General features: G+C 43.9%; 1 protein-coding gene across 2 annotated transcripts in view; it reads right to left on the bottom strand.

Moving 5' to 3' along the window:
* PDE8B (phosphodiesterase 8B) overlaps positions 1-27,521 on the bottom strand; it is a 382,442-nt gene that overhangs the window by 247,232 nt on the left and 107,689 nt on the right. For both annotated transcript variants that reach the window (XM_029575379.1, XM_029575388.1), the window contains exon 2: positions 20,556-20,615. In XM_029575379.1, the coding sequence (XP_029431239.1) occupies positions 20,556-20,615 (60 nt within the window). The remainder of the gene's footprint in view (positions 1-20,555; positions 20,616-27,521) is intronic.

Raw genomic sequence — 27,521 nt, 5'->3', positions numbered from 1 at the left:
TGGCGTTTGAATGATTCCTTATTGGAAGACAATGAGTTCCAACGTCAGATTGCTAGGGAAATTCAGGACTACATGCGCACTAATGATACAGAGGGGATGGATCCAGGGATTCTTTGGGAGTGTCTGAAATGTGTTCTGCGTGGCTCGTTTATTTCCCGAGCCACATTTGTTAAAAAACAGACTGAGGGGGAGCAGCAGGGGTTGTTACTGCATCTTACGGGCTTAGAGCACTCTCACATGGGTGACCCCACTGATCTTAAGCTTCTGCAGGCCATCCAAGAGACCAAAGATAAGATAGCGCAACTGGACTCAGCCCGGATTGCTCACCAGTTAACCTTGGCGAGACATTCTTCGAGGGGGGGAATAAAGCGGGGAAGTATTTAGCCCAAACACTGAAACGTAAGCAAGCCCAAGCTACTATTCAAAAAATTAAGGGAGCAGATGGAGTCTTGCTGACCGATAACACCTCGATTAGACAGCGCTTCCTTCAATTCTATGCTCAATTGTACAGTATGGACTCCCAGGTTTCGGATGAGGCTATCTCTCAGTATCTAGCAGATGTCCCCCTACCAGAACTCACAGCTGTCCAATGGCAATTTCTGGATAAGGAAATTACTTTATTGGAAGTTACGGAAGCTATTAACACTCTTAAAGCAGATAAATCCCCTGGGCTAGACGGCTTTACGCCCAGATTTTATAAGCAATTTGCCACGATATTGGCACCCATTCTTCTTACTTTTTTCAACTCTCTGAGAGCGGGTTCAGCTTTATCTCCCCAGACTAATACGGCTGGGATCACCATATTACTGAAGCCTGGGAGAGACCCCTCCCTATGTGGGTCGTACCGGCCTATTTCTTTACTTAATATAGATGTAAAGCTCTTGGCAAAAATTTTGGCCACAAGGTTAAATTGCTTTATTTCGCAGCTTGTTCATATGGACCAGTCGGGGTTTATCCCGGGACGGACAACTGCGGATAATGTGCATAAGATTTTTGACAGCATTTGGTTTGCAAAGCGATATAGGGTCCCTGCCATAGCTCTCTCTATAGACGCCGAAAAGGCGTTTGATATGGTTCATTGGCCATATCTGTTTTGCACTTTGGAGGGCATGGGTTTTGGCGCCTCTTTTTTATAATGGTTAAGGCAATTATATAATGACCCCCAGGCTTGTTTAAAGATTAATGGTGGATACTCTCCCAATTTTACTGTTGGCAGAGGAACCAGGCAGGGTTGCCCACTCTCTCCATTGCTTTTTGCACTGTTCTTAGAGCCCTTTGCCATTAAAATTAGAGAGCAGGAGAATATACAGGGGCTCACGATGGGCAGGATCTCGTCTAAGCTCTCCCTCTATGCGGACAATATCTTACTTACCCTCACCAGGCCTGAACTTTCACTTACTCAGTTGATATCGAAGATGGATGCCTTTAGCAGGGTATCGGGTTTCAGGGTTAATTGGGAGAAGTCGGAGATCTTGAACATCAATCTCACCCCACAAAGTGTCGTACATTTGAAGGGATTGTTTCCCTTTCAATGGGCCTCTTCTCATATCAAGTATTTAGGAGTGCAATTGAGCGCGTCTCCTGATCTCTTCACTCTTAATTATGGGTCTTTATGGAAAAAATTGGTTGGGGAAATGGAAGAGTGGAGCAGGTACCACATCTCCTGGATGGGGCGGATGGCGGTGTTCAAGATGTCCTTGTTACCAAAATTGTTGTATCTCTTTCAAACTCTTCCCATACCTGTTCCTGCCCCCCAACTTAAACTTTGGCAACGGAAATGTATGAATTTCATATGGGCTGGGCGGAGGCCGAGGGTGGCCCGGAGTGTCCTATTTCGGACTAAGGCACAGGGTGGGCTCGGTGTCCCGGAACTCGCCCGATACTATTGGGCAGCTCATTTCAAAAAAGTGGTTGATTGGCATAAGGGGAGGAATCCCAAACAATGGATACAAATTAATCAGGAGCTATTTGGGGATATTCCTTTGCGATCTCTCCTTTGGCAACCCAGGAGGACATGGATAGTGGACCGGGGGACCGCATTATCTCCTTCTATTTTGGATACTCTAGCGCTATGGCACCAGCATAGCGTTCGACTTGTCGAGCGGAGAGAGTATCATGCTAGCTCCAGTCTATATGACCATAAAGATTTTCGCCCTGGACAGGATAATCCGGCCCTCCTTCTTTGGAAGAGGAAGGGAATTTTAGAATGGGGTCATCTATGGGGCTCGACTGGGATTAAATCCTTTCCCGATCTACAGCATCAATATAACCTACCTGCTTCAGCTTATTTTCCCTATATGCAACTCGCTCACTTTGCGAGAACTATGCAGATAGGGTCACATTTGGCACTTGGTCCATCTTCTTTTGAAAAATTATGTAAGAAAGCTGACCCCTCTAGTCAGCTGCTATCGGGAATCTATCAACTACTGGCAAGGGAGGATGGGACTAAATCGAGCTTTCAACTGGCATGGGAATGGGACTTGGGGATGGATCTCTCTATTCCACAGTGGAAAACGATATTCCAAGGCCGCGGGAAAGGTTATATAGCTACTTCCCTGATCGAAAATGCTTATAAGCTTATGTATCGATGGTACATGTATCCTCAACGGTTGCACAAATTTATGCCTCAGGTTTCTGAGTACTGTTGGAGGCGCTGTGGGTCTGTGGGCTCTTTTATGCATATATGGTGGGATTGTTCCGTTCTACAGACCTTATGGATGGCTATTCGCCATTGGTTGGGGGAGCTGTTGCCGGGCTTCCCTGTGTTAGGCCCAGCTCAGGCGTTACTCGGGCTTAGGATTGGGGGTCTACCTGATGAACACAATCGGTTAGCCCACTATGTCATACTGGCCACACGCATGGCGATAGCCAGGGCATGGAAGGATCCCCGGGCACCAACAAAAGCAGAGATACAACAACAAGTAGAAAAAATATATTTATTGACTAAAATCACGGCTCTTAGACATAAAACCAAGCATAAATTTGACAAAACCTGGCAGTCATATACACGATGGAAAGCCACTCAATCTCTTGTTTCTTTCTGATACATTTGGTGGTTGTTTATGCAGAGTATTTTCTTGATTGGGTGGTTGCTTGAGGTTTTCTTCTAATACACCAACTTCTTATTTTGATATACCTATGGAGACGGGGGGAGGGGGGGGGATTAGGGGAGGAAAACACAGTGGGACTTGTACAGTACATATTGCTATATTCTGACACTAATGTTAAGGGTGCAATCCGATCTATTTTGTTGTGTTCTGTCTCCTGATACTAGTATGGCCTGTATCCTTGATATTTTGTTTACTGGTTTGTGTACCTGCCACTGTTAATAAATCTTTAAATTACAAAAAAGAAATTTTCCAAAATGCCAATTGATTTCACCGATGGAGCAATTCAAAAGTTACATGAAAGATATATTGAAGATTCCTAGTGAAGAATTACCTCTTTTATTTATTTATTTATTTGTTTATTTAGAGTTTTTCTATACCGGCATTCGCGATGGGAATCGCATCATGCCGGTTTACAGTGTAACAAGGTGTGACAAAGGGAAATATAATAAGAACATAAACAGGTGCTGAACGAAAAAATAGTAGTTACAATAAACAGGGAAATAACATTACTTGGAGTAGTGGAAAGGCGATAGTAATTTAACAAAGAGAACAAACTTGCCAATAAGTGGTAATTGCAGGGTTATGGAATTGGTAAAGTTGTTGATTATCATGTTAAGAAAATAAGAGTCGTTTAAGGTGAATTACGGTTCAGTTGTAGTCTGGAAAGGCTTTCATAAATAACCAAGTTTTGAGTAATTTCGAGCTTCGCTACCGCCCAGCATCAAAGAATGTCAGAGCAGATGCCTTGTCTCGTATGGCAGAATTAGAGAAGGAGACTGGTCTCCCCCAGTATATTCTGGACCCAGCAAAGATAAACCTCTCCAGTACTCGGGTCACTACTATAGGAAGAACCATAGTCCCACGACGCTCTAGAGTAAGTACTCTAAAATGGGCTCATGAGTCTTTGACTGGTGGCCATGCTGGTTGCGAAAGAACCTTGGATTTACTCAATCGCTTTTACTGGTGGCCCACTATAAGGCAGGATGTGCGTCTCTACATTTCCTCATGTGTTACGTGTGCCAAACAGAAACCAAGAGTCGGGAAGCCTTGAGGATGGTTACATCCCTTACCGATACCGGTAGAACCCTGGACGCATATCGCCACTGATTTCGTGGTAGACCTACCAACGTCAGAAGGGAACACGGTCATCTGGGTAACCGTGGATCGGTTATCTAAAATGCCCCATTTTGTTCCACTCCCCAAATTACCTTCAGCCCCAGAGTTGGCCCAGCTGTTCATTCAACATATATTCCGGATCCACAGGCTTACGCAAGATATAGTGTCAGACAGGGGACCTCAATTTACCGCCCGTTACTGGAGGGCACTGTGCAAAAAGTTTGATGTACAACTAAATCTATCTACTGCCTGACATCGTTAAAAGAAGATCGGGAAAATCGGGAGGCAGATGGAGAAAATATATTGAATATTACTGAGTTTTTGGAAACCTCATAGCAACATCAGGTCGAAGGAAGAGGCACAATGTTAGTTAAATTCTTGACATCAAGGGACAGAGATATAATAATGAAAAAGTTTCTACAAAATCGATCTGTTCAATATTTAAATCAAAAAATCTGGATTTACCCTGATGTGGCAAAGGACACTCAGAGGAAAAGAAAGCAATTTATTTTATTGATACCACAGGTTAGAGCACATGGAGCTCAGATAATTCTGAGATTTCCATGTAAATGCGTCATGAGAGTGGAAGGGAATAGATATGTATTCTATGATCCTGAACAATTGGAGAATTTCCTGCAAAATCATCAGTGGACTTTGGAAACAGGATAAGATAGAGTTCAGCGTTTAAATTAGTTAACTGCCTTAACCTCTGTATTCTATTAGTACAATTTTTGGTATTATTGCTCTAAGTGAATTGGATCTCCCTAAACTAGTATATAAGTACTTGAATCAGGCAGTAAGATTTTTGAAGATAATAATATTTAAATCACTATTTCCTATTTTTGTTTTCTTGCTGACAATTTGATGTAATTAGTATTGTGGAAAAAGTGATTACTATGCCTGTATAACTTTCTTTTGTCTGGAATTATAGAAAATGTAAAAATTTAAATTAAAAAAAAAAAATTATGAGAGGTCTAGAACGGGTAGATGTGAATCGGTTATTTACTCTTTTGGATAGTAGAAAGACTAGGGGGCACTCCATGAAGTTAGCATGGGGCACATTTAAAACTAATCGGAGAAAGTTCTTTTTCACTCAACGCACAATTAAACTCTGGAATTTGTTGCCAGAGGATGTGGTTAGTGCAGTTAGTATAGCTGTGTTTAAAAAAGGATTGGATAAGTTCTTGGAGGAGAAGTCCATTACCTGCTATTAAGTTCACTAAGGGGGTAATTTTCAAAAAGAGTTACATGCGTAAATGTAGCTACTATTGTAGCAATTTTCAAAAGCCATTTACTCAAGTAAAGTGCACTTATGTGAGTAAATCCTATAGACAAGTCGATGGCATATATTGTAGCAATTTTCAAAAACCCACTTACTCAAGTAAAGTGAATTTACCCCAGTAAACCTGGTTTTTACTCGAGTAAATGCTTTTTAAAATCAGGCCCTTAGAGAACAGCCACTGTCATTAGCAATGGTAACATGGAATAGACTTAGTTTTTGGGTACTTGCCAGGTTCTTATGGCCTGGATTGGCCACTGTTGGAAACAGGATGCCGGGCTTGATGGACCCTTGGTCTGACCCAGTATGGCATTTTCTTATGTTCTTATGTTCTTAAAGGGTGCCCAAAATATTCAAAAGTCATCATTTAGCCAATTAACTCTCAAGTTATCTAGGTAGTTAAAGATGCAGAAATAGGCTGTACTGGATACGTGGAAAGAACTAGGATGAGGCAAGCCAGAGAGAAGGAAACGAAGAAGAAATGAGTCCAGCTGGTGAAACAGGATAAAAATGGAGGGTTAAACTGGACTGGAATGGGGAATAATAGATAAAGATGGGAATTGACAGGAAGAAAGCGAAAAACATGGAGGGCCAGTTTCAGCTGGAACAGGGAAACAGGGATAGACTCGTCTGAGGTACAGTGAAGAGAGGAGTGAGGTAAGCTGGACTAAGGAGACAAAAGTTGTAGAGACAAGTAGGGGAGACAGGAATAGAGATAAACACAGATAGAGGCAAGAATAGAGATAAACAGAGGCAAGCAAGAAATCAAAAGAAGTCATAGAAATGACAAAAAGATAAGAAGTGCTTGAAAAGAATGAATGAGTAAACAAAACAAGGAACATGCAAAAAGATAATGGAGAAAAATGTTGACACAGAGTAATGGAGAGAAAGTGGTGGGGGGAGGCAATGAAATGTAGCGGTACCAACATTTTGACATGCCAACCGCCCACTGGGATTACCCCAAATATATCAGAATATTAAAAGTAACAGTAGGGACTCATTCTCCTAAATAAGTCTGCCTATTAGAAGTTCCCATCCTCAGTCAGGGATCAGTCTCTCTAACAAAAAACAGGGTGCCTGGAGTGAAGATCTACCAGGAAATCAGTGTTTACTTAGACAGGCAGCAGAGCAAACTTACATCTACACAATTCAGCTTAAAAAAACAAACTCCAAACTGAGTTCCTATCCTCTCACAGAAAGCTTTAAGCAAAGCAGTAGATTTTAAAAGATGCGCGCACATGTCCATGTGCATGCGGTTCTTGGCATGCACCCAATGGATGCGCTAATTTAATAACACGCGTGCGCATGTGCAGGTGGCGCACCCAAGGGTGGGTGAATTTTTGCAAAATAGGCTATAGGGGATACGTAGAAAGAAGTAGGTGACGCAATCAGGCCTTCTCCCGTTCCCTCCCAGTCTGCTCCAATTAAGAAGCAGACTGGGAGGGAACTTCCTAACCTCCTGCCTAACCTTCCTTCCCCTCACCTCCCCACCCTCTAAATCGAACCTACCTTTCCTCAATTTTTTTTTTAATTTTTTATTTATTAGTTTCATCAATATAAGCAAGACAATACCTTACTTCAGAAAATCAAATGACTCATCCCAGAAAAGTAAATAAGGCAATTTACAAAGCTATCCATCCTATTAATAGTTATGTCATTTCCATAAAAGAAAAACAAATGAAAAAAGGAGGCAGAATTTGGGAGAAACATAGGAATTACCAAGGAAATATGCTTAACGTGAATAGAAAGACTGCACAATTTCTTGGATCTAAGTGGACCTGGTTACTCCAGGATAAAAAGACACTATACTTCTGGAGTTAAAGGATTTAAGCTGCTCCAGGTAAAAGAAAACAAAACATTCATTCAGAGAACGAATAATGCATTTACAAGGATACTTTAGTACAAAAGAAAAACCTAATGAGATAACTCGGGGCCTTAGGATGAGGAAGTTACATCTTCATTCTTCAGTGACATGGCGAAGTCTGGAAAAATTTGGACGTTTTGACCATGAAATGCTATGACTGTCGGCCGCAGCCGCCGGCAGCCAACCCAACTCATTCATGTCTTGCCCTACTGACCTCTCCAGGTGAACTCGCAGCTCTGGCTAGCTGCTACCGCCGCGTACCTCCTGGCTCTCGAGACTCCTTGTGGCGGCTGGGACGCCGTCAACCTCCATGTCAACTGTGGGCCTTCCTAGGCGCGCGCGCCACAGGGTCTCACTTTAAAGGCAGTATGGCGGGAACCTCAGGGGCGTCCCCGACTGATGACATCACAAGCTGGGGATTCATAAGCACCTCCCATGACCTACTCTATCTGACTTGGCAACCAGTTCCTTCTCCTACTGGTGCTTGCTCCTGTCTCCTTGGACCTGTGGTTCCTGCCTTGGATCTCTGGACTCTGGCTTGGGTACCCGCTCCTCGGGGGCCTGCTTGCGCTTCCTGTGGGAGACTTGGTCTCCAGGCTTCCCCGCTCCTCGGGGTAGTCCCTGTGCCCTCACCGGAGGTCTTGCTTGCTGGCTCCCCCGCTCCTCGGGGTTGCCTCAAGAGCTACCTATTGGAGATCCCTTCTCTACGCTTCCCGCTCCTCGGGGTAGAGTCTACCTTACCATACCAGAGATTTAGACTCTACACTTCCCTGCTCCTTGGTAGGGCTGGGGGGCGGGTTAGATAGGGGAAGGGAGAGGAAGGTGAGGGGGGGGCAAAAGGAAAGCTCGTTCCGATTTCGGCAGCCGATTTCGGAGCAGCCTCGGAGGGCCTCGTAGGGAATGGGGAAAGCCATAGGGGTTCCCCTAGGGCTCAGCGCGTGCAAGGTGCACAAGTGTGCACCCCCTTGCGCGTGCCGACCCCGGATTTTATAACATGTGCACGGCTGCGCACACATGTTATAAAATCGGGCGTAGATTCGAAAATCTGGCCCTATATATTTATTTCCTTTTATCTACAGGCCACATCTACCATAGACATTTCTATTTGTGTATGGTTCTATAACACACAGTTGTCATTAGTTTGAAACATATGAATCTTAAAGAAGGGAACTCCAAGACTAAGGTTTGCAAAGGATTGTGTAAATCAACTGTCAGAATAGCACCGACAATGAAATATCAGGTAATATTTATATGTCAATGAAAAAGGTCAACATTGTTTTTTTCTGTGTTATTTTCTGTAGCCATGGTGTTACCATATGCAATTCAACATACTTGGACTAAAGGTATTCAAAGTAATATTACCTTAAGTCTTATCACGTGCAAACTGAATTATTGAATACAGAACAATAACTACAATGATTAATGTTACTCTGCCATTGGGGCACTTAGTCAAATTTTCAGAAAATCGCACTAATTATAAAGTTGCCATCAAAAAGAATTCAGTGTTTCTTTCTTCTTGTACTTACTGCAATCTTTACTGAAGAGTGTAAAAAGGTAATTATTATTTTTACAACAACTTGGGAAGAATCTAATTTTATATCTAACGTCAACAATGGATTTTATCCTCGGATAGCATTTTACTATACCATGAGAAAACAATTTTCCATTTTAAGGACCGTTTCGTATTCTGTCAACCATCCAGAGCTAGCATTACATCGCCAAGGACCCTTGTTGAGTTGAGGAGGGAAATAAAAGAAGGGGGGAACCTCCAGGTAGTTGCGAATGAAGAATGATGGGCTCATAGCCCAAAAGAGGCCATTTCCAGTTGAGATGGAAACCCAAAGGAGCAGGAGGAAATGGTTGAGCCAAAATGAAAAACATGAATTACTGTGGGAACATTGCTTTGGGGCAAGATTACTTTGGCAATTTAATTCTTGGAGCACCCAGGAAACAAGCTCCTTAACCTCATTTAAGGGTGCCACTAATAAAACCCGTTTCTGTCTACTCTTTTTGCTTTTTCTTAAATTGCCAAGCTTTAAGGTCAGGAACCGTGCTAATGGTCACAGAGTTGCACACAAACAAGTACCTTTGCTTTTTGTTGAACTTGAGATTTAAAAAAATCTTACTGAATAAACTTTGTTTCTCAAATGTTTCCCATAGAATCATTATTTTGTATGAAAAATGACATTGAAGAATGAACTTAATGGGGCCAAACACCCCATGTTCCAGTAATTTTTTATAGTGATCCAAAAGAAAGCCAAAAAAGCCCTGCAGCGCTTCAGCTGCATACACGCTACAGATTTTTAAAAAATACTGAAAGAAAGTGACCCAAGCAAAGGTCTATACCAACTTTATAAATTAGAATCATTATAAATCAGAAGACTTTTAAGAACTCAGCTAGCTTAATTTTACAAATGCTGCAAATGTAATGATAATGATAAAATAATTTTCTTCTGTCTAAAATCAGCAAACTGTCATATAAGGCTTATTGTTTTCAGTTTCCCCCATTCCATGCTTCTCAACTCTTGTGAATGAGGAGGGAAGTTGCTTATCCTTTCCAGTTAGAGGTCTGAAAAATATAATAGGTTTATGATACTTCAAACGGTCTTGGGCTGGCCAGAGAATAGACTCAGCCAAAACTCTGATTGTTCTCTCATAAATTTCTTTTTTTTAATGACAAGAAAACAAAACAGAAGCAGCTCTGTTTACCTCTGCAGTTCACAAAATAAATATAGCAATATAACTCACAGTTCAGCTATATTAGCCTTCTCTAGGCTTCCTTGCCTTCCCAGGGGCCCTTTGTTCTCCCTGGACCTAGCATCTTATCCCCTTTTAAAAAGAAAGTCCTCAGAGCGGAACTCCCTTCCTGTCTATATCTTAAGGTGGAGCAGGCTAAATGCCTGGTCCCGGGCTTTTACAGAGGGTCAAACATATCCTCCCACTCAGCTTGACCATGTCAGGTTGAGCATCTGCTACTATATTCTTTTTCTACCCTAACCTGGAGCTTATCATTTCTCTTCATTACGAAGGATAGGATTGGAACGGGGTCCTCTAGGCCAGAAAATACCTTCTCCTTCCCTGTCTACATACGCCTCAGGCACAACTCAAAGGAACTATTTTCAAGTGAAGCTTGCTCAAGTATTCTAGGGTTACCCTCCTCCACCCTTTTATGGGAATCAGCTAAGGGTTTGTGGAATACCCCTGGATCCTTCTGATACATGTCACCACACAAAGTTAAAACAGTAAAGTTCCTGGCAGTCTTTAGAAACTGAGACCTCTTGGATTTTCTTCTTGGATGTGGACTCCATGATCCAGATAGAGGCTTCCAGAGGAGATGTTTCTATGCAACCTGGGCTGGCCCAGCTGGCCATGAGCTGTCCCCCATAGAGTTTCAAACTGTAAATAAGCTTGTCTCAGAACAACAGAGTATGGAAGCTCGGGAAGTATACCCATTTCTACACAGGCTTGCCCTGCCGAGGTTGTCAATAAGACCTGACTAGTTGGGTACCGTTGCTGGTCATCATGTATGCAGATCGGTGTCGCCTTCTTACTATAATTGATATACCCACTCTGGACCAGCTCCTTCCAGATAAAAGAGTCTTTCTGCATCCCAAATCTACCAGAGCTTGGGTAGGAATCTCATCCAGCTCAACTGGGATAACAAAGTTCTTAAGCCCCACACAAGAGATACCTATGAAGTTATAACTATGAAGCTTTGCTAGATTGTGCCCCCATTCTTCCTTAAAACTGTGCTCCCTTTAACTTCAAGCCAGAGATAGTCTTTGGCAATGTGCTCTTTCACTACACAATAGAAACAGGCCTGTGGGGTCTATTCCCCTTTTACTTCCATGCTTCCTATAAAGGGTTCTTTGTTCTCTTCCATACCATAACAGCAATGCTCTTCCTTATGCCCCTGCCCAGCACAAAGTGAGAAAAAGGGGAAAACATTGAAAATCTCATTGCTTGTTTGTGCAGGAACCACAGGTACTCTTCCTCCCTTCTGGTCCGGAGGTTTTCCTTTGCTAGCAGTAGATGTCACCTTCAATGATGTGTAAGGGGGAGTGTTGCGTCGGAGGTTGTCCCTTGGGCTGAAGTGGGATTGATGCAACCCGTAGGTGAGGACCTGTGGGTCCCCATCGTCGGCAGGTGGAGTGGGCTGAAGGTAGAGGCCGCTGGAGCTTCACCTCTACCAACCCTCATTCCCCGCGGGTTGAGCCTTTGGGTGCCGGGGCCGGCAGGACTTAGGTGGGCTTCGAGGTTGGTTAATAAGAGAGGTTGGTTCAGCCCAGAGACAGCAGACGATAGGTGGCGTAGTCCTATCCTGGACTGGGTACGGTACTGGAACTCGGGCACCAATGGAACGGAGATTAGCTGGGGGCGCTCAAGCAAAGGTAGGCCGAAGCCTAATAAGTCCACATCCAGGGAATAGGCTAGAAGAGGCGTCAATGACAGGCTTGGATTAGGGCCAGCGGCAAATCGGAGGTTGTGGCAAGCAATGCTGAATTCTGATCACGAAGAAGTCAATAGCGTAGTCAATCAAGGCAATGGTCTGATCACGGAGAAGTCAAACAGCATAGTCAGGCGTAGCGGAGGTCTGGGTCTGGAGATAGGCAGTAGCATAGTCATGCGTAGCAGAGGTCTGGGTCTGGAGACAGGCAGTAGCATAGTCATGCATAGCAGAGATCTGGGTCTGGAGACAGGCAGTAGCATAGTCATGCATAGCAGAGATCTGGGTCTGGAGATAGGCAGTAGTGTAGTCAGGCGTAGCGGAGATCTGGGTCTGGAGATAGGCAGTAGCGTAGTCAGGCGTAGCGGAGATCTGGTCTGGAGATAGGCTGAAGCGTAGTCGAGCAAAGCAAAGTCAATATCCATAGAGTCAGTCCAATACATAGACAGGGCAGGAACCGGGAACAACGAACGTCAGGAACGAAAAGTAGAGAGGATTCTCTATCAGCAACGAGTACTTGAGTAGAGAGGAGACCTGTTGCAAAGGCAACACTAAGGAGCAAGGCCTGAGCTTAAATACACTGAAGAGTATAACATCATCATCCAGGGTCGCGGCCAGGTTCCCGCCACGGGCCCTACATAAGGATCAAAGATGAGCGTGCGCCAAGGGAGGGGCGCGGCGCGGGTAGTGGCATCTCTCCGCGGACCACACAGAGAGGCCCGACGAGCAATGGCATCTTGAGCTGCAATACTGGGGACCATGGCAGAGCCGGAGGCACCGGGGGCGGCCCAAGGTTGGAGCCGATCCACCGCCACTAGCGAGGAGGAAACAGGAGCTGGAGCCTGCGTAAGAAGGTGAGGGGGCTGCGCCGCGGGTCTGCCACAGATGGCACACGTAACAGGGAGATGAAAACAGTGGATGAGCATTCGCAGAAAGGGGTGGATTTTAGCAGTTATATCATGTATTCATTTCTTACAATCAGCAGCATCCCTTATAAAATACAACGAAAGACAGCTGAGTTTTCTTTTCCACATAGTAAAGCAAAAATAGACCTGCTTCTGAACCAACTTAGTGGTTCCAAAATTGCATCTCATCTGTTTTGCATATTACAAGAGAAAACCTTAGCAGAATCTTTTGACTCCAGGCTAATTCACAGGATCTGACAGAGTACCTGAATAGATTCAGGCCAAATTCCAGCTCAGTGAAAAGATGAGTGAATTCCTGAAGTTCCAAACAGCCCACCACAACAGCTTGTCTGTGGATGTGAAAGTGAGACTGTTAAGCAGTATCTGGCTCCTGGATCCTTCCAGAGTTTGGCAAGAGACATGCCTAGCATCCATAAGTTATCTCTTTCTAGATGTGTCAACTCTTTTCTGATGACGTGCTTTCTGCAAGCCTGCCTATATCCAGTATCCCTGTACTGGGCAGGAAAGGGGAAGTTCAAATAAGCTTCTATGGCATAGCTTGCTTCCCCAATATGACAAAGGCTATTGACTGCATTTCTGTGAGCTAGTAACCACTGCTGCTAATGATGGGGTAGCCACATTTAGCGGTAGATTTTAAAAGGTTGTGCGCGCACATGCACATGGACGCCCGATTTTATAACATGCGCACGCAGATACGCGCATGTTATAAAATCGGGGGTTGGCGCGTGCAAGGTGGTGAACAATTGTGCAACTTGCGCGTGCAGATGCCCGCGGCCTGTCCCCGTTCCCTCCCAGGCCGCTCCAATTTCGGAACAGCCTTGGAGGAAACTTCCCAACCCCCTAACCTAACCTCCCTTCCTCTTCCCCTAACCCTCCCGCCCCCTAGCCCTCACCTAGACCCTCCCCCCCCCCCCCCCGACCTTTGTTTTACTTGTTGCGCCTGCCTCTGGGCAGGCGCGCAGGTTGCGTGCGCTGGCAACCTGCCGGCACGTGATCCCCCGGCACAGCAGCAAATGGACGCTGTGCCAGAAGCCTCTGACCCCACCCTGCCCCGCCCCTTTTTCAAAGCCCTGGGACATACGTTCGTCGCCGGTGCGTCGCCCGGTGCACGTAAATCCAATGGATTTACGTGCATAGGCTTTTTAAAATCTACCCCTTACTGTTTCATGCCACATTAACCATATATTAAGGAAGAGACCTCTTTATGATATGTCTACTTAGAATCCTGGAGACAGAGTTCTATCGGATAATTTCAGGAAACAATGAACAATTCAGTGATGTTTCAGGTGTCTTTATAGCCTGTAGAAATTCCTGTTGTGTGTTTGGAAGCGATAATGGCCCCCAAAGCCACCCCACCCACGCCCTGTTGTCCTGGTTGCTAACACTCATCCTCTATCTATCCTCTGACCTAGAAGACAAGTACAACCATTCCCATTACTCTGCTTGGGCGCTCAATCACCTGAATCAATAGTCACCATAGCTTCTTTTCCAGTTTTACACAGCCTGCAAAGTTGCAAAGTGCATGGTTACTTTTGCTGCACAACCTTTGTAGCTAATATTCAACTACCCAGGTAGTTTCTCTTTGAAAATTAATGTTGCGAACTGGCCGCTGCACAGCCTCCTCTCCACCAGAATACCTCAATGAGCCCGGCTCTGAACTGTTCTCCCGCATTCTCTGGCTCCTGTCCTCAGCCTGTGCTTCGGTCTTCATGCCAGCAGGGGACCTCCATGAATTCATTCCCCTGGCTGACCAAACCCTTCTCTCCTGACTGTACCACACCCAGACTTCAGCCCTACTTAACTGTCGCTCACATGCCTCAATGTTTGGCATCAAGTCCTTCTTGGCTCCTTGCACTAGCCCCCTCTGCCCTGTGGCTTTTTCAAGCTATTCCTAGCTTTGTCTCATGGCCTCTGGGCCCTCTGACTCCAGCCTTGCTTTTCCCAGACTCTTGGCCTCTGGGCCTCCTGTTCCCAGCTCGCCTTGATCTTTCCTTGTGGCATTCTGCCCTTCTGTTCCAAAGCCTTGCTCTGTGGCCTGCGGACCTTCTGGCCCTTCCTTGCCTGGTGGTCTGCCCTTGGCCTCTCTGTTTCCCACCCCCTGACCTAGCTCTGAGACCCCCAGGTCTCTCCCTACTTCTAGGCCTCTCTCTGCCTTGCCCCTCGGGGTCTCCCTTGCTTATGCTACCTTTGGTCATCTATGTTCCATGTTCTGTGTAGTCCTTGTCCTGGTCTGTTCTGTCTTGTCCAAGTCTGTCTTGCCCTGGTCCCTGTCTCCAGTTCTAGGCTTGCTTACACTCAGACCCTGTCTGTTCCAGAGTTCCAGTTCCATGTATACCTGCATTCACTCCACTCTCACCAGCACTCAGATCCAGTCTGTTCCAGTGTTCCAGTTCCATCCTTACCAGCACTCAGCTCCAGCGTTCCAATGCTCCATCCCAGCCAGCACCTTGTTCCTGCGCTCTAGCCTCAATGGACCATCCACACTCCATTCCAGCCCTGTGCCACTCCAGGAGGTGGTGTCTACAACACCTCCTCTCCAGCCGCCCTTCACTCACAACAATTAACCAGCATAATTTACATGTGCTAAGAGCACCCAGGTACTTTGCAGCTGCTGTTTATTAGATAGCAGAGGGATTTAAAATATTATGTGTATATTTACTGAGGAAAGGAATATTGCTTAATGTTCTATATTATGTAAATGGGAAGAAGATGGAATGGGGTTGCAGGGAAAAATGAATGAAAAATGTACCGTTCTATTTAGGTTTTTTTTATGACAGTGTCTCGAATGAATAAATAAAAAGTTTTAATAAAATAGCAAACACCCTTTTGAAAAAATGCCAAGTATTAAGCTGGCCCGAGGGCTCAGCAGGTCAACCTGATTATCAAGAGGTGGGTGTTGTGCACTGCCATACAGAGAGAAGTGGGTCTGATTGCCAGCTCAGGTCCGCTGGGGCTGGGGATGCTGCAGAGATAGCACTCACAGCCCTTGAGGGGGAAAGAGAAGGGCACAATGGTGACACTTAGTGGCCGGAATAGGGCCTGCAACTGCAGGGCTGTGGAAGGAGTCGAGGATCGAGCCCTGGCCAAGGGCGCTATCCCTGCAATAAGTGGACTAAATATAAAACAGGAAAAAGAAAAAACAGGTAGTTTAGAAGGAAGGCTCATGGCACCCAACAGACCTGGTAGCCTCATAGGAGTAGGAGGACATTGCTGAATGAGGAAAAAAAAAAAAAGAAAATGACAAATACGTGCACTGTTCTTTCACTGACCTAAGCACACCTTGCGAATGCCTCTTTTTAACCCAACTAAAAGTACATATACTATGAAAACCCACATTCACACTTTTAGCCAGAGAGAACAGAGCAATTTTCCTGGGATAACAGGCTTAACTTATTTCCCTGATCTTCCACAGATTCCACTCTGAATCTGAGCAGCTAAATTTAGCCACCCACTTTTAAAACCTTTGATCTTCTAGCCGCCAAAGGAGGCTTTAAAAAGTACCCTTTAGTGAACCAAAGTAAAACCATTCGTAGCCTAATTCCACGAAGAATGACATTTTCTATCTATTCATCACTTACCCGTTATTAAAACAGCACTACAAACAGGGGTTTTTTTTAGTAACTCAGTCATGAGAGCAAATACAATTTAAAATTTTCATTTTCTTTCTGATTTTAATTTCACCTTGGTGAGGACTTTTGTCAGCATTTGGATTTGCCTCCTTTTTAGCAGCTCTCGCCCAGTATGAATTGAGGACTCTTAGAATAACGGCCCTTAGAAAGCTCTGCCAATGAAATTATGCTAACACATTAAATGTATGGAAAGCAGGCATTCTGAATAAAAAGCCCCCCCAAAAAAAGACTTTGGAGAAAAAGTTTTTAAAGCAGCAGACATGTATAAATAAAAACATACTGATTTAATATGAAATAAAGTAACAAGTCAAATAGGAGATGAAGCATAATTAAGACCAAGGAAAAACCAATATACTTGCACATTTATATTTTAAGCAAACAGCCAGCTTTGCTACCTTTATGCACACATAGAGACCTTCATTTTCGCTTTTTTTTTTTTTTTTTCCTAGAATTTATCAGAGTTTATTATTGCAAGAACAAAAACAGGAGAAAATCAGTGGGGAAAAATGATTCATTTTCCAGGTAAACATCTGAGGTTATTTTGGCGGACAGTAAAACAATATTAAGCAGATTATCCCCCGGCCTCCAATCAGCAGCATCTCCATCTATACCCCCAATCCCCTGACTAGCATATCCCTCTCTCTCCTCAGCCCCTGTAATAGGACTGCTTATACTAAGTCTGTCTTCAGAGAGCAGGTCTCGGTGACCTCCCGCTGACGCTACATCATGTGATTGTAAAACAAGTGTGGAAAAGGGAGAGATAAACAGCAGATGTACAGGCTTGTGGTGAGGGAGTTAAAGTCACAAGAGAAAGCAAGCTGTTTCTCACTCTGAGCTATGTTTTGGGATATTACATGCATCTCTCAAAACAGATGTGCAGACAAAAACATTATTTGCAAACTGTTCATTAAGAAAATCTCAGATGAACACACTGCGTGACATACCTGGGTTCTGAAGCATGGCCAGCCAATATACACCAACAGGCACATATGGATGTATTCCCCTCCTTCCAAATACCTCATATCCCCCTGCCCCAAGGGTGAATAGGCAAATAGTACCAAACAATGGTATAAACACATTCCAGTTGTCCAACCACCCCCAGCTCCCCCCCCCCTCCTCCTTGCAATGATAAAGCAATAGAGACACAATGTTAATCAAAAAGCTTACAACATGAAACAAAAGTGACTAGGATAGATTTTGGGTAATTAATAAGCTCGTTCCTCGCCCTGGGAGACAAGCGCTGCAAACAGGGGGTCCATATGGCAATGAACTGCATCGTACTTTTAAATGAACAGGAAGGTAAGCTGATTCTCCATCTGCGCTAACCAAAGCGTTTTGTTTCTCCAATAGCAAAACAAAGGTGGAGAACCTTCACACCACATGAAAAGAATGACCTTTTTCCCAGTAAACATGTCTTTCTGACCAGCCTTCCCCTGAATCCGAAAAGTAGATGAGACATAAAATAGAACGTCCTCGGGAACAAAATAAACCATTTGTTCCAGCAAAGAAGTCAAATACTTGCAAATTTCCTCCCAGAACTTTTGTATCATGGGGCAGTACCAAAAATAATGCCCCAACGTGCCCTGGACACAATGACATTTTAAGCATAGGTCTGACTGTAAGAACCCCACTTTATGCAACCAAGAAGGTGGTAAGTATGCTCTCCTCAACAATTTATTTTATAATTCTCTGAGACTGGCATCAACAGTCAGCTCCGGAATACAGGCAAACGAGAGAGAAAGAGAAAAGGTACCTAGGGAATCAAAAAAATTCAGCTTTCCATCTGGCCAACAAGCATCATCTGTGAACTCAGGTCCCAGTTTAACCAATGATTGTCGAATACGCGAGATCCCCACACGATTGCACACTTCAGTCTGAAAAAATTCCTCAATCTTTTCCACAAAACCTTCCAGCAAATTAGACCTCTGTATTTAGGCCTTGAACTGCTGCATCAGCAGCTCTGGAGCTGCTCTTTAATCTGCTTAAAATTAGAGTGAAAACTGGTTTAAACCGATTGCTATCTTTGGAAAAGTCCAGGAATTTATGGGTGAAAATTGGTTTAAACTAAAAAATGAAGAGCCCTATGCACACAAAATAATAGTCACTGAATAGTATTGACTATGGCTTATAAAATGTGGAGAACTGGATTACCCTAATTGGTCAAAACAAACTACACAACCTGCAGTAAAATAATCTGCCCTGTACAATTTGGATCGTATTTTGGTTCAATCACCATGCCTTATTCATCTAGAAATGAACCGTGTTCATTGGCGAATACAGCTATCAAAGAAAATGAATAGACTTTCATTCCGAAAATCCAACTGCCTGAGGTATACAACACTTCACTTGATGGCTCACACACACAATCAGAGCTTGCAGTAATACTTGTCTAGCTGTACGGCCAGCCAGGGCTCACTGCTTACTTATAATTGCTTAGCTTACCAGAAACACGTACAGTCTGCTGGTCAAACTAAACTCACAAGATACTAACATGTTCTTATCACCTGTTTACCTCCTCCAGAGAGCTATGTGGATCTGTCAAACAAGTAGCCACTTGGAATGATGCAACCGCCAATTACTTACAGGTGATTATTTCATACCATACACTAAATAGCATTCAATGAGAAGATAATTAGAAGATAAGTGCAAAGCTTTTCTGTCACCAAGCCTTGGTTTATTATCGGTTTGGCTGGCAGAACAATGGTATGCAGCTAGCACTTGTGGGAAAACCCAACTTCATTTATGTTGATTCTCTCTAAACATGGTATTGACACGCATTGCGTTTCTTGTACAGCTAGTAAGATACTCTACGAAACTGCTTGTATGTAAAATTCACGACGTGTATCAAACACCAAATAATCTGGAAATATCCAACACATGGCATTTTGTCTCACGCTGCAGAAAAGATATTCAGTACTATAAGCGCTACCAGCGCTGTTGTCATGAGTATTATCAACGGAGGATGCCACTGGGAACAGTACGAGTGTACCTCGCTCCCAGAGGCCCTGGGGGGTTTTGGGGCGTGACAGGTGGGCGGAAGGATGGGAATTAGGAGCGGGCTCAATTGCCAAATATATTTGTTTGATAGGCCTGCTACTTTTTAAAAATGTCTTTTGGTGGGGAGCAGGCTTTTGGGTGCTATGCCAGACAGATCTGAGTGATTTAGTGGGGTGACAGGATGGGAGATCAGGCCCTGCAGATCCACCCAGGATTTTTTTTTTCTTTCCATTTTTGTTTTTCTGCCACTTAACTGGCTGTATTTTGAATATAGCCAGTTAAAGTTAAAGTTATCCAGGTGCACATATGCAGATAACTTTAAGCCTAACCAGATATATTGAAACATAGCCAGTTAGGTTTGAAAGTTCTCCTGTTAACATTATCCAGATAATTTTAAGAGTTATATATTCAGCAGAAGACTTGTCCCGCTAAATGTACATGGCTAGTTATTCGGCTAACTCTAGCCAGATAACTTGCCTGCTTGCCACTTTTCTAAATACTGGCCTCTTATGTTACTATGTAAATTATGGAAATGGGAAGACGTCATGAACATTTTAACTGGTGAGCTTCTTTTACATCATGATGCAGGTCAATATCCTACCCTGTCTCATATACACAGGGCATAACCTCCCGTTAGCAGTCAGATGGAGGAACTGTAGCAAGGGATTATCCCTAACCGTTTATTTGTGGCGAACTACTTACATGATAAATGTTAAAGTCAAGTTTTACAGAATTTGGCAAAGTATCATTTCTGTTAAAGTCCTGTAGAAATAATTCTCACATAAAAATGTGGAAAAGAAATATTTCTGCTGGCTAAACATTCTCTGGTTCATCTCCATGCAAACTAGGAAAGTATGAAGGACTTTTTTTTTTTTTTTTTTTTACTGAAATGTTCGGCACTTATGTTTGAACTCCATGCTAAAACAAAGACTTTATTCTAGTGCTGCAGCTGGCTCAGTGCCTAAAGTGTAACACCTCATGAACTGGAAGGAACTATTTCATCAGCTCTAGCTATTAGCAGGATAGCAGCATGCATTCATATGACGCAGATGATGACAGTATAAACAGTTAAGATATTAAAAAAAAAAAAAAAACCTGGCAGACAGTTTAAAAGAAGAATTTATTCTTGCACAACTTGGAACATAGGCTTTGGTTCTGTGGCACATTCATACAAAATAATGTCCTACCTGAATAGGATCTTGTATCAGTCTCATGGGCCCGACTCGTACCTCTGTGTTTGAAACCTGCTAAATTAAAAAAAAAAAAAAAAGCAGTATAATTTTATGCAAACAAATGCAATTCCAGCAGCCAAGATGGAATATGCAAATGAAAATGTATTTCCTGTTTAAAGACTTTAATTAAATGCAGGTGCACATGAGTTAAAGGCTTGCTGTTTGATTAATTTGCAGTTTAGCTTTCAAGACAGAATTGCTATCTTTCACTAAAACATCATCTACTTTTTAATCTACAGGCTTCCATAACAAATAATTCTCCTTTTACAAGTTTCCCTCAATTTGCTGTGCACCAAAGCACTCATGACATGAGGCATTTCTGTGTCAGTTGCTCTTAACTCCCTCCTTCCTTGGGGTAAAATTGATCACAGAAGCCCAGGGATGAATTTTGTCATTTGCTGCCCCCAGGCGCGGTCAGTGAGGGTGCCGCAGCCACTCTCTCCTCAACTCCAGACATCTAGTTCCTTCCCACTGGAGCGGATCAACAATTTCCTCTCAGCAAATTTCAGATTAACCCTGCCCCCTCCCCCACCCAAGCACCACTGAATGAATTTAACGCCTGCCCCTTCCTCCAGCCATCTGAGGCAGACAGATCGAGGGCTTTAAACTTTTACTGTCAGTAAGTGGATACATTTAGCCGCTCAAATTCCTCCTCATACAGTCCACGCTATTCCTCCTCATACAGGTTTTATATCTAAAAGCAGTGTATGCATAGACTTCCTTCTTACAAAGCACTTTTATCCTTTTAAAATATTAAAATAAGGGGGTGCTATTGAGCAGCGCTACAAGATGGCCGCTTAATCCATAAGCTCCGCTCCTGTACTCCCTAAAAGAGGCCAAATTTAGTTAAAAATCCAGCACACTGGTCATATAATAGCCCTTATTAGCTGTGGGAAACACCCAGGATGGCGACGCGCAAAAGATCGACTGACTTAAAACAATTTGCCTTCAGCAAACTTGCGGAGGAAGTTCAGCCTGATGAAGACGAGCAGGCCGCACGCCCACAGAATGAACCGGATGATGCAGCGGATCTGGGCCTAGCGCTTGACTCAGGTACCACACAGTCTACGGAGCCGACTAATATGGACTTCCCGACCTGGGCCGAAATTCGTGGCTGGTTTATCGAACTGAGGACTGACCTTAAAAATCATAAGACTGAGCTACTGGCATGCATTTCTGAGATGAAGGAAGATTTAAATGCTATGGGGCACCGCATGGACGATCTGGATGTCCGGGCTGATAATCAAAGTGCCATCTTAGATTCCCTCTCGGCACAAACCAAGCAACTTACTTCAGAGCTTGAGACCATGACGGACAAGGTCGAAGATCTTGAGAACCGCTCACGCCGTTCAGACATTTGCATCTGGGGGATTCCCGAAATAGAACAGTACTCCGACAGTATGCTGACGGCAATGGCCATTTCCCAGGCTCTAATGATATGCCGAGGTGAGGCCCTTGAAGCTCATGACAATGCACCGGTGGTAGAATTGGAGTGAGCGCACCGAGCATTAGGCCCCAGGAGGGATAACCAGACATGGGATATCATAGTTAAATTTCATAACTTTAAAATGAAGGAAAAAATAATTAGGCTGTCTCGATCCAACCCAAATTGGAAATGGCAGGATCACGAACTCTCTTTCTACAATGACTTAGTGCCATCCACTAGCTTTCTCATAACATCAGTCTGCGGAATTTTCCCTGCCAATGATCCCTTCTTTAGTAACCCCCCAGAGAACTATATAGATCATCTCTAGAACTCTCTAGTACCCCCCAAAGAATTTTCAGGTCATCTACGAATCCTTGGCAGTCTAAAATCAAAAACCCAGCCTTATACCTATCACCTGTTTCTTTAGCCTACATTAGGCTTCGTATCATTTACGTTATGTTATTAACCCCATATATCTGTATCCAAGTTCCATCTACCTGTTCATTGTAAGACATTAACTTGTCATTGTTTCCGTATAGAATGTAAACCGAATTGATCAGTAACATAGAAACATAGAAACATAGAAATGACGGCAGAAGAAGACCAAATGGCCCATCTAGTCTGCCCAGCAAGCTTCTCACATATTTTCTCTCATACTTATCTGTTTCTCTTAGCTCTTGGTTCTATTTCCCTTCCACCCCCACCTTTAATGTAGAGAGCAGTGATGGAGCTGCATCCAAGTGAAATATCTAGCTTGATTCGTTAGGGGTAGTAGCCACCGCAATAAGCAAGCTGCACCCATGCTTATTTGTTTTACCCAGACTATGTTATTAGCCCTTATTGGTTGTTTTTCTTCTCCCCTGCCGTTGAAGCAGGGAGCTATGCTGGATATGCGTGACTTATAAGTCTTCTCCCATGCCGTTGAAGCAGAGAGCCATGCTGGATGTGCATCGAAAGTGAAGTATCAGGCACATTTGGTTTGGGGTAGTAACCGCCGTAACAAGCCAGCTACTCCCCGCTTTGTGAGTGCGAACCCTCTTTTCTTCTCCCCTGCCGTTGAAGCAGAGAGCTCTGCTGGATGTGTGAAGTATCAGTTTTTCTTCTCCCCTGCCGTTGAATCAGAGAACTTTGCTGTATATGCATTGAAAGTGAAGTATCAGGCTTATTTGATTTGGGGTAGTAACCGCCGTAACAAGCCAGCTACTCCCCTCTTTGTGAGTGTGAATCCTTTTTTCCACATTTCCTCTTGCTGTTGAAGCTTAGAGCGATGTTGGAGTCACCGTAAGCCTGTGTATGTTTATTTAATAAGGGTATTGACTCCAGGCAGTAGCCATCATTCTGGCGAGTCACCCACTCTTCATTGGCAGCCTCTTGACTTTATGGATCCACAGTGTTTATCCCACGCCCCTTTGAAGTCCTTCACAGTTCTGGTCTTCACCACATCCTCCGGAAGGGCATTCCAGGCATCCACCACCCTCTCCGTGAAGAAATACTTCCTGACATTGGTTCTGAATCTTCCTCCCTGGAGCTTCAAATCGTGACCCCTGGTTCTGCTGATTTTTTTCCTTCAGAAAAGGTTTGTCGTTGTCTTTTGATCATTAACACCTTTCAAGTATCTGAAAGTCTGTATCATATCACCTCTGCTCCTCCTTTCCTCCAGGGTGTACATATTTAGATTCTTCAATCTCTCCTCGTACGTCATCCGATGAAGATCCTCCACCTTCCTGGTCGCCCTTCTCTGTACCGCCTCCATCTTGTCTTTGTCTTTTTGAAGGTACGGTCTCCAGAACTGAACACAGTACTCCAGGTGAGGCCTCACCAAGGACCTGTACAAGGGAATAATCACTTCCCTTTTCTTACTCGATATTCCTCTCTCTATGCAGCCCAGCATTCTTCTGGCTTTAGCTATCGCCTTGTCGCATTGTTTCGCCGACTTCAGATCTTTAGACACCATCACCCCAAGGTCCCTCTCCTGCTCTGTGCACATCAGCCTTTCCCCCCCCATCGAATACAGTTCATTCGGATTTCCACTCCCCATATGCATGACTTTGCACTTCTTGGCATTGAATCTCAGCTGCCATATCTTTGACCACTCTTCCAGTTTCCTTAGATCCCGTCTCATTCTCTCCACTCCTTCCGGCGTGTCCACTCTGTTGCAGATCTTAGTGTCATCCGCAAAAAGACAAACCTTACCTTCTATCCCGTCCGCAATGTCGCTCACAAAGATATTGAACAGGACCGGTCCCAACACCGATCCTTGCGGTACACCACTTAAAACCGCTCTCTCTTCAGAGAAGGTTCCATTTACCATCACACGTTGTCTTCTGTCCGTCAACCAATTTGCAATCCAGGTCACCACCTCGGCACTCACTCCCAAACTTCTCGTTTTATTCACCAGTCTCCTGTGCGGAACCGTATCAAAAGCTTTGCTGAAATCCAAGTATATGATATCGAGTGCTCTTCCTCTATCCAATTCCTTGGTTACCCAGTCAAAAAAGTCAATCAGATTTGTCTGACAGGATCTTCCTCTGGTGAATCCATGCTGCCTCTGGTCCATCAATTCTCCGGACTGTAAATAGTTCACTATTCTCTCTTTCAACAGTGACTCCATTACTTTTCCCACCACCGAAGTGAGGCTAACCGGTCTGTAGTTACCAGCCTCCTCTCTGTTCCCACTCTTGTGAAGAGGGACCACCACCGCTCTTCTCCAATCACTCGGCACCACTCCTGTTTCTAGGGATCTATTGAACAGGTCGCACAGCGGACCCGCCAGAACATCTCTGAGCTCCCTCAGTATCCTTGGATGAATCCCATCAGGCCCCATGGCTTTGTCCACTTTCAGATTCTTTAGCTCTTCCCATACATTATCTACTGTAAATGGATTTTCCTCTGTTCCGCTTCCCTCCAGTTTCTTGTTGTGTAGAGATGGTCCTTCTCCAGGGTCTTCTTTAGTGAACACAGAGCTGAAGTATTTGTTTAATATTTCTGCCATTTCTTCGTCTCCCTCCACACATTGATCATTTCCACCTTTCAATTTCACTATACCACTTTGGACTTTTCTCTTTTCGCTGATGTATCTGAAAAATGTTTTGTCACCATATTTTATCTCCTTGGCAATCCTCTCTTCTGCTTGACTTTTTGCCAACTTGATTAATTTCTTAGTCTCCCTCAGTTGAATCAGATATTCTTCTTTGTGCTCCTCCCTTTGGGATCTTTTGTATTTCTTGTATGCAGTTCTTTTATGCAGTTCTGTTACTGGAAAGTCGGTATATAAAAGTGCTAAATAAATAAATAAATAAATAAATAAATGGCACTTTATGCTACGCAAGGCGACTATTATTCTTCAGAATGAGGAAATTGGATACTGCTGGGCCTTCCCATTTGCCCTGATGTTCCAGCATAAGGGAGTAACGAACAGATTAAAATCACTAGCAGAGGCAGCAGAGTGCTTCACTCAAGCAGGTATCGCCTTCGCTGCTGATTCCAAAGTGCCCATGGCCGGGATCTTGGATGCCACTCCAAGATGGCGGCGTCAGGGCCCCATCCTGGGCCCGGCTCCGAAGACAGCAGTCATTTGACAACAGCCACGATGGCAGATAAGGGCTGAACAGTTTCCTGACTGGATCTTGAGTCAAGTTTGCGTTAAGCTCTCAGTTTTGACATAATGGTTATGGAGAATTTTGATGATAGCCTCTACAGTGGATTTTGTTATAAATACTACAATAGGGAGGGAGGGAGGGGACAACTGCAGGCCAGCAGCGCTGTTCATTATTATGTACCCCCAGGGATTTGATTCGCAACGGGAGTTTGGTGAATCCATCCTAATTGTGGAATGGGGAATGGTGGAACTGTTTTTTCTTTCTCTGTCTTACAAGCTCTCTTATGTACCTCGGTATTACCCAGGTATCTATTATGTGAAGGCCTTGAATTCCGGGTCACGGGGCTCACCCAGGTTACAGATGATGTTAGAGTCTCATTCTCATAGATTTTCCATACCTAATCTGTAATCATGGTTAAAATACTATCGCTTAATGTGAAAGGTTTAAATACTTACCGGAAGCATTTTCTTCTCAAAAAAGAAATAGTGACGCAAAAGGCTGACATAGTCTTTATTCCGGAAACGCATCTGAAGCGCAGGCATGAATATTTATTAGCTTATACGAAATATCCTCATGCTTTTCTGCCTCCCAGTGGGAAAAAGAATAAATATACGGGGACGCGGATATTAATTTCAAATCGATTGGTGTTTGAATTCCTTTTTCAATTTGCTGACCCTGACGGGAGGTTCATATTATTAAAAATACGAGTGGGTCCCCAAATATATACCTTAGTCTCCCTCTATGCTCTCAACCGAGACCAAGGTATTTTTCTGAAGGGGATACGCAGCATTTTGCTAACCCATGCCGAAGGCACTCTTATTATTGGTGGTGACTTTAATGTGACTATGCATCAAGTTTTGGATAATTCTAACCTGCGCTCTCATACACCTAATCACATACGAAAGCAACTGACCGATTTGCTTAAAGATCAGAATCTTGTTGATATCTGGAGAAATAGGTTTCCTACATCCCACACTTACACCTACTATTCCCCCCCCCCCCCCTCATAATAGTTATTCACATATTGACTAATTTCACGTGAACAAAATACTGGATAATCAAATACATACGGCTGAGGTAGATATTATTTCATGGTCTGACCACGCCCCCATCACTTTGGATTTAGGCCTGGGCAACAGGGATGTAGGTAACAGGTTTTGGAAACTGAATGAATCTTTATTACAAGATACTCATTTTGTGCAGTCCATGGAAATTCAAATGCAATAGCAGTCCTGATATCACACCTAGTATTTTGTGGGAATGTTCCAAAGCGGTCACACGGGGGCTTTTTCTTTCTATAGCTTCGGCGTGTAAACGCCATGAAATAAAAACTAGACAAGAACAGATGGCAAAGATTCACGCTGTAACTCAAGAGCATATGAGAACGCAATCAAAATATATTTATCAGATGCTCCTGGCTATGAAATCTGACCTCTCTCAGTTAGATAACCAACGAGTACTTTATGCCCTAGAAACTCTTAAGCAAAAGTATTATGAGGGTGGGGACAAAGCGGGATATCTGTTAGCGAGACAATTGAAAAGAAGGATTTCCCAAAACACTATCCCAAAATTAAGGACAATCTAGGAGGCATCCAAACTACCTCCTCCGAGATCCATGCAGTTTTTCAACGTTTCTATCAGAAACTGTACGACTCTGAGGATGTCATCAGGCAACCGGATATTGACAACTACTTACATGATATAGATCTACCAGGTTTATCTGCGGAGCAGAGGCAGGGGTTGGATGCCCCATCACTATTGGTGAGATTGAGGTACTGATTAAATCTCTTAAATTAGGCAAATCCCCTGGTCTTGATGGCCTATCGGGGGCATACTATAAAAAATTAGTCTCTACTCTGGCAGAGCCCTTAGCTCAATTTTTTAATAGCCTTCGAA

This window comes from Rhinatrema bivittatum, chromosome 1 (assembly GCF_901001135.1).
Source record: "Rhinatrema bivittatum chromosome 1, aRhiBiv1.1, whole genome shotgun sequence".
In the NCBI taxonomy this organism is placed as follows: Eukaryota; Metazoa; Chordata; class Amphibia; order Gymnophiona; family Rhinatrematidae; genus Rhinatrema; species Rhinatrema bivittatum.
The sequence above is the reverse complement of the archived record's forward strand: the minus strand, read 5'-3'. Positions and strand labels throughout refer to the sequence as shown.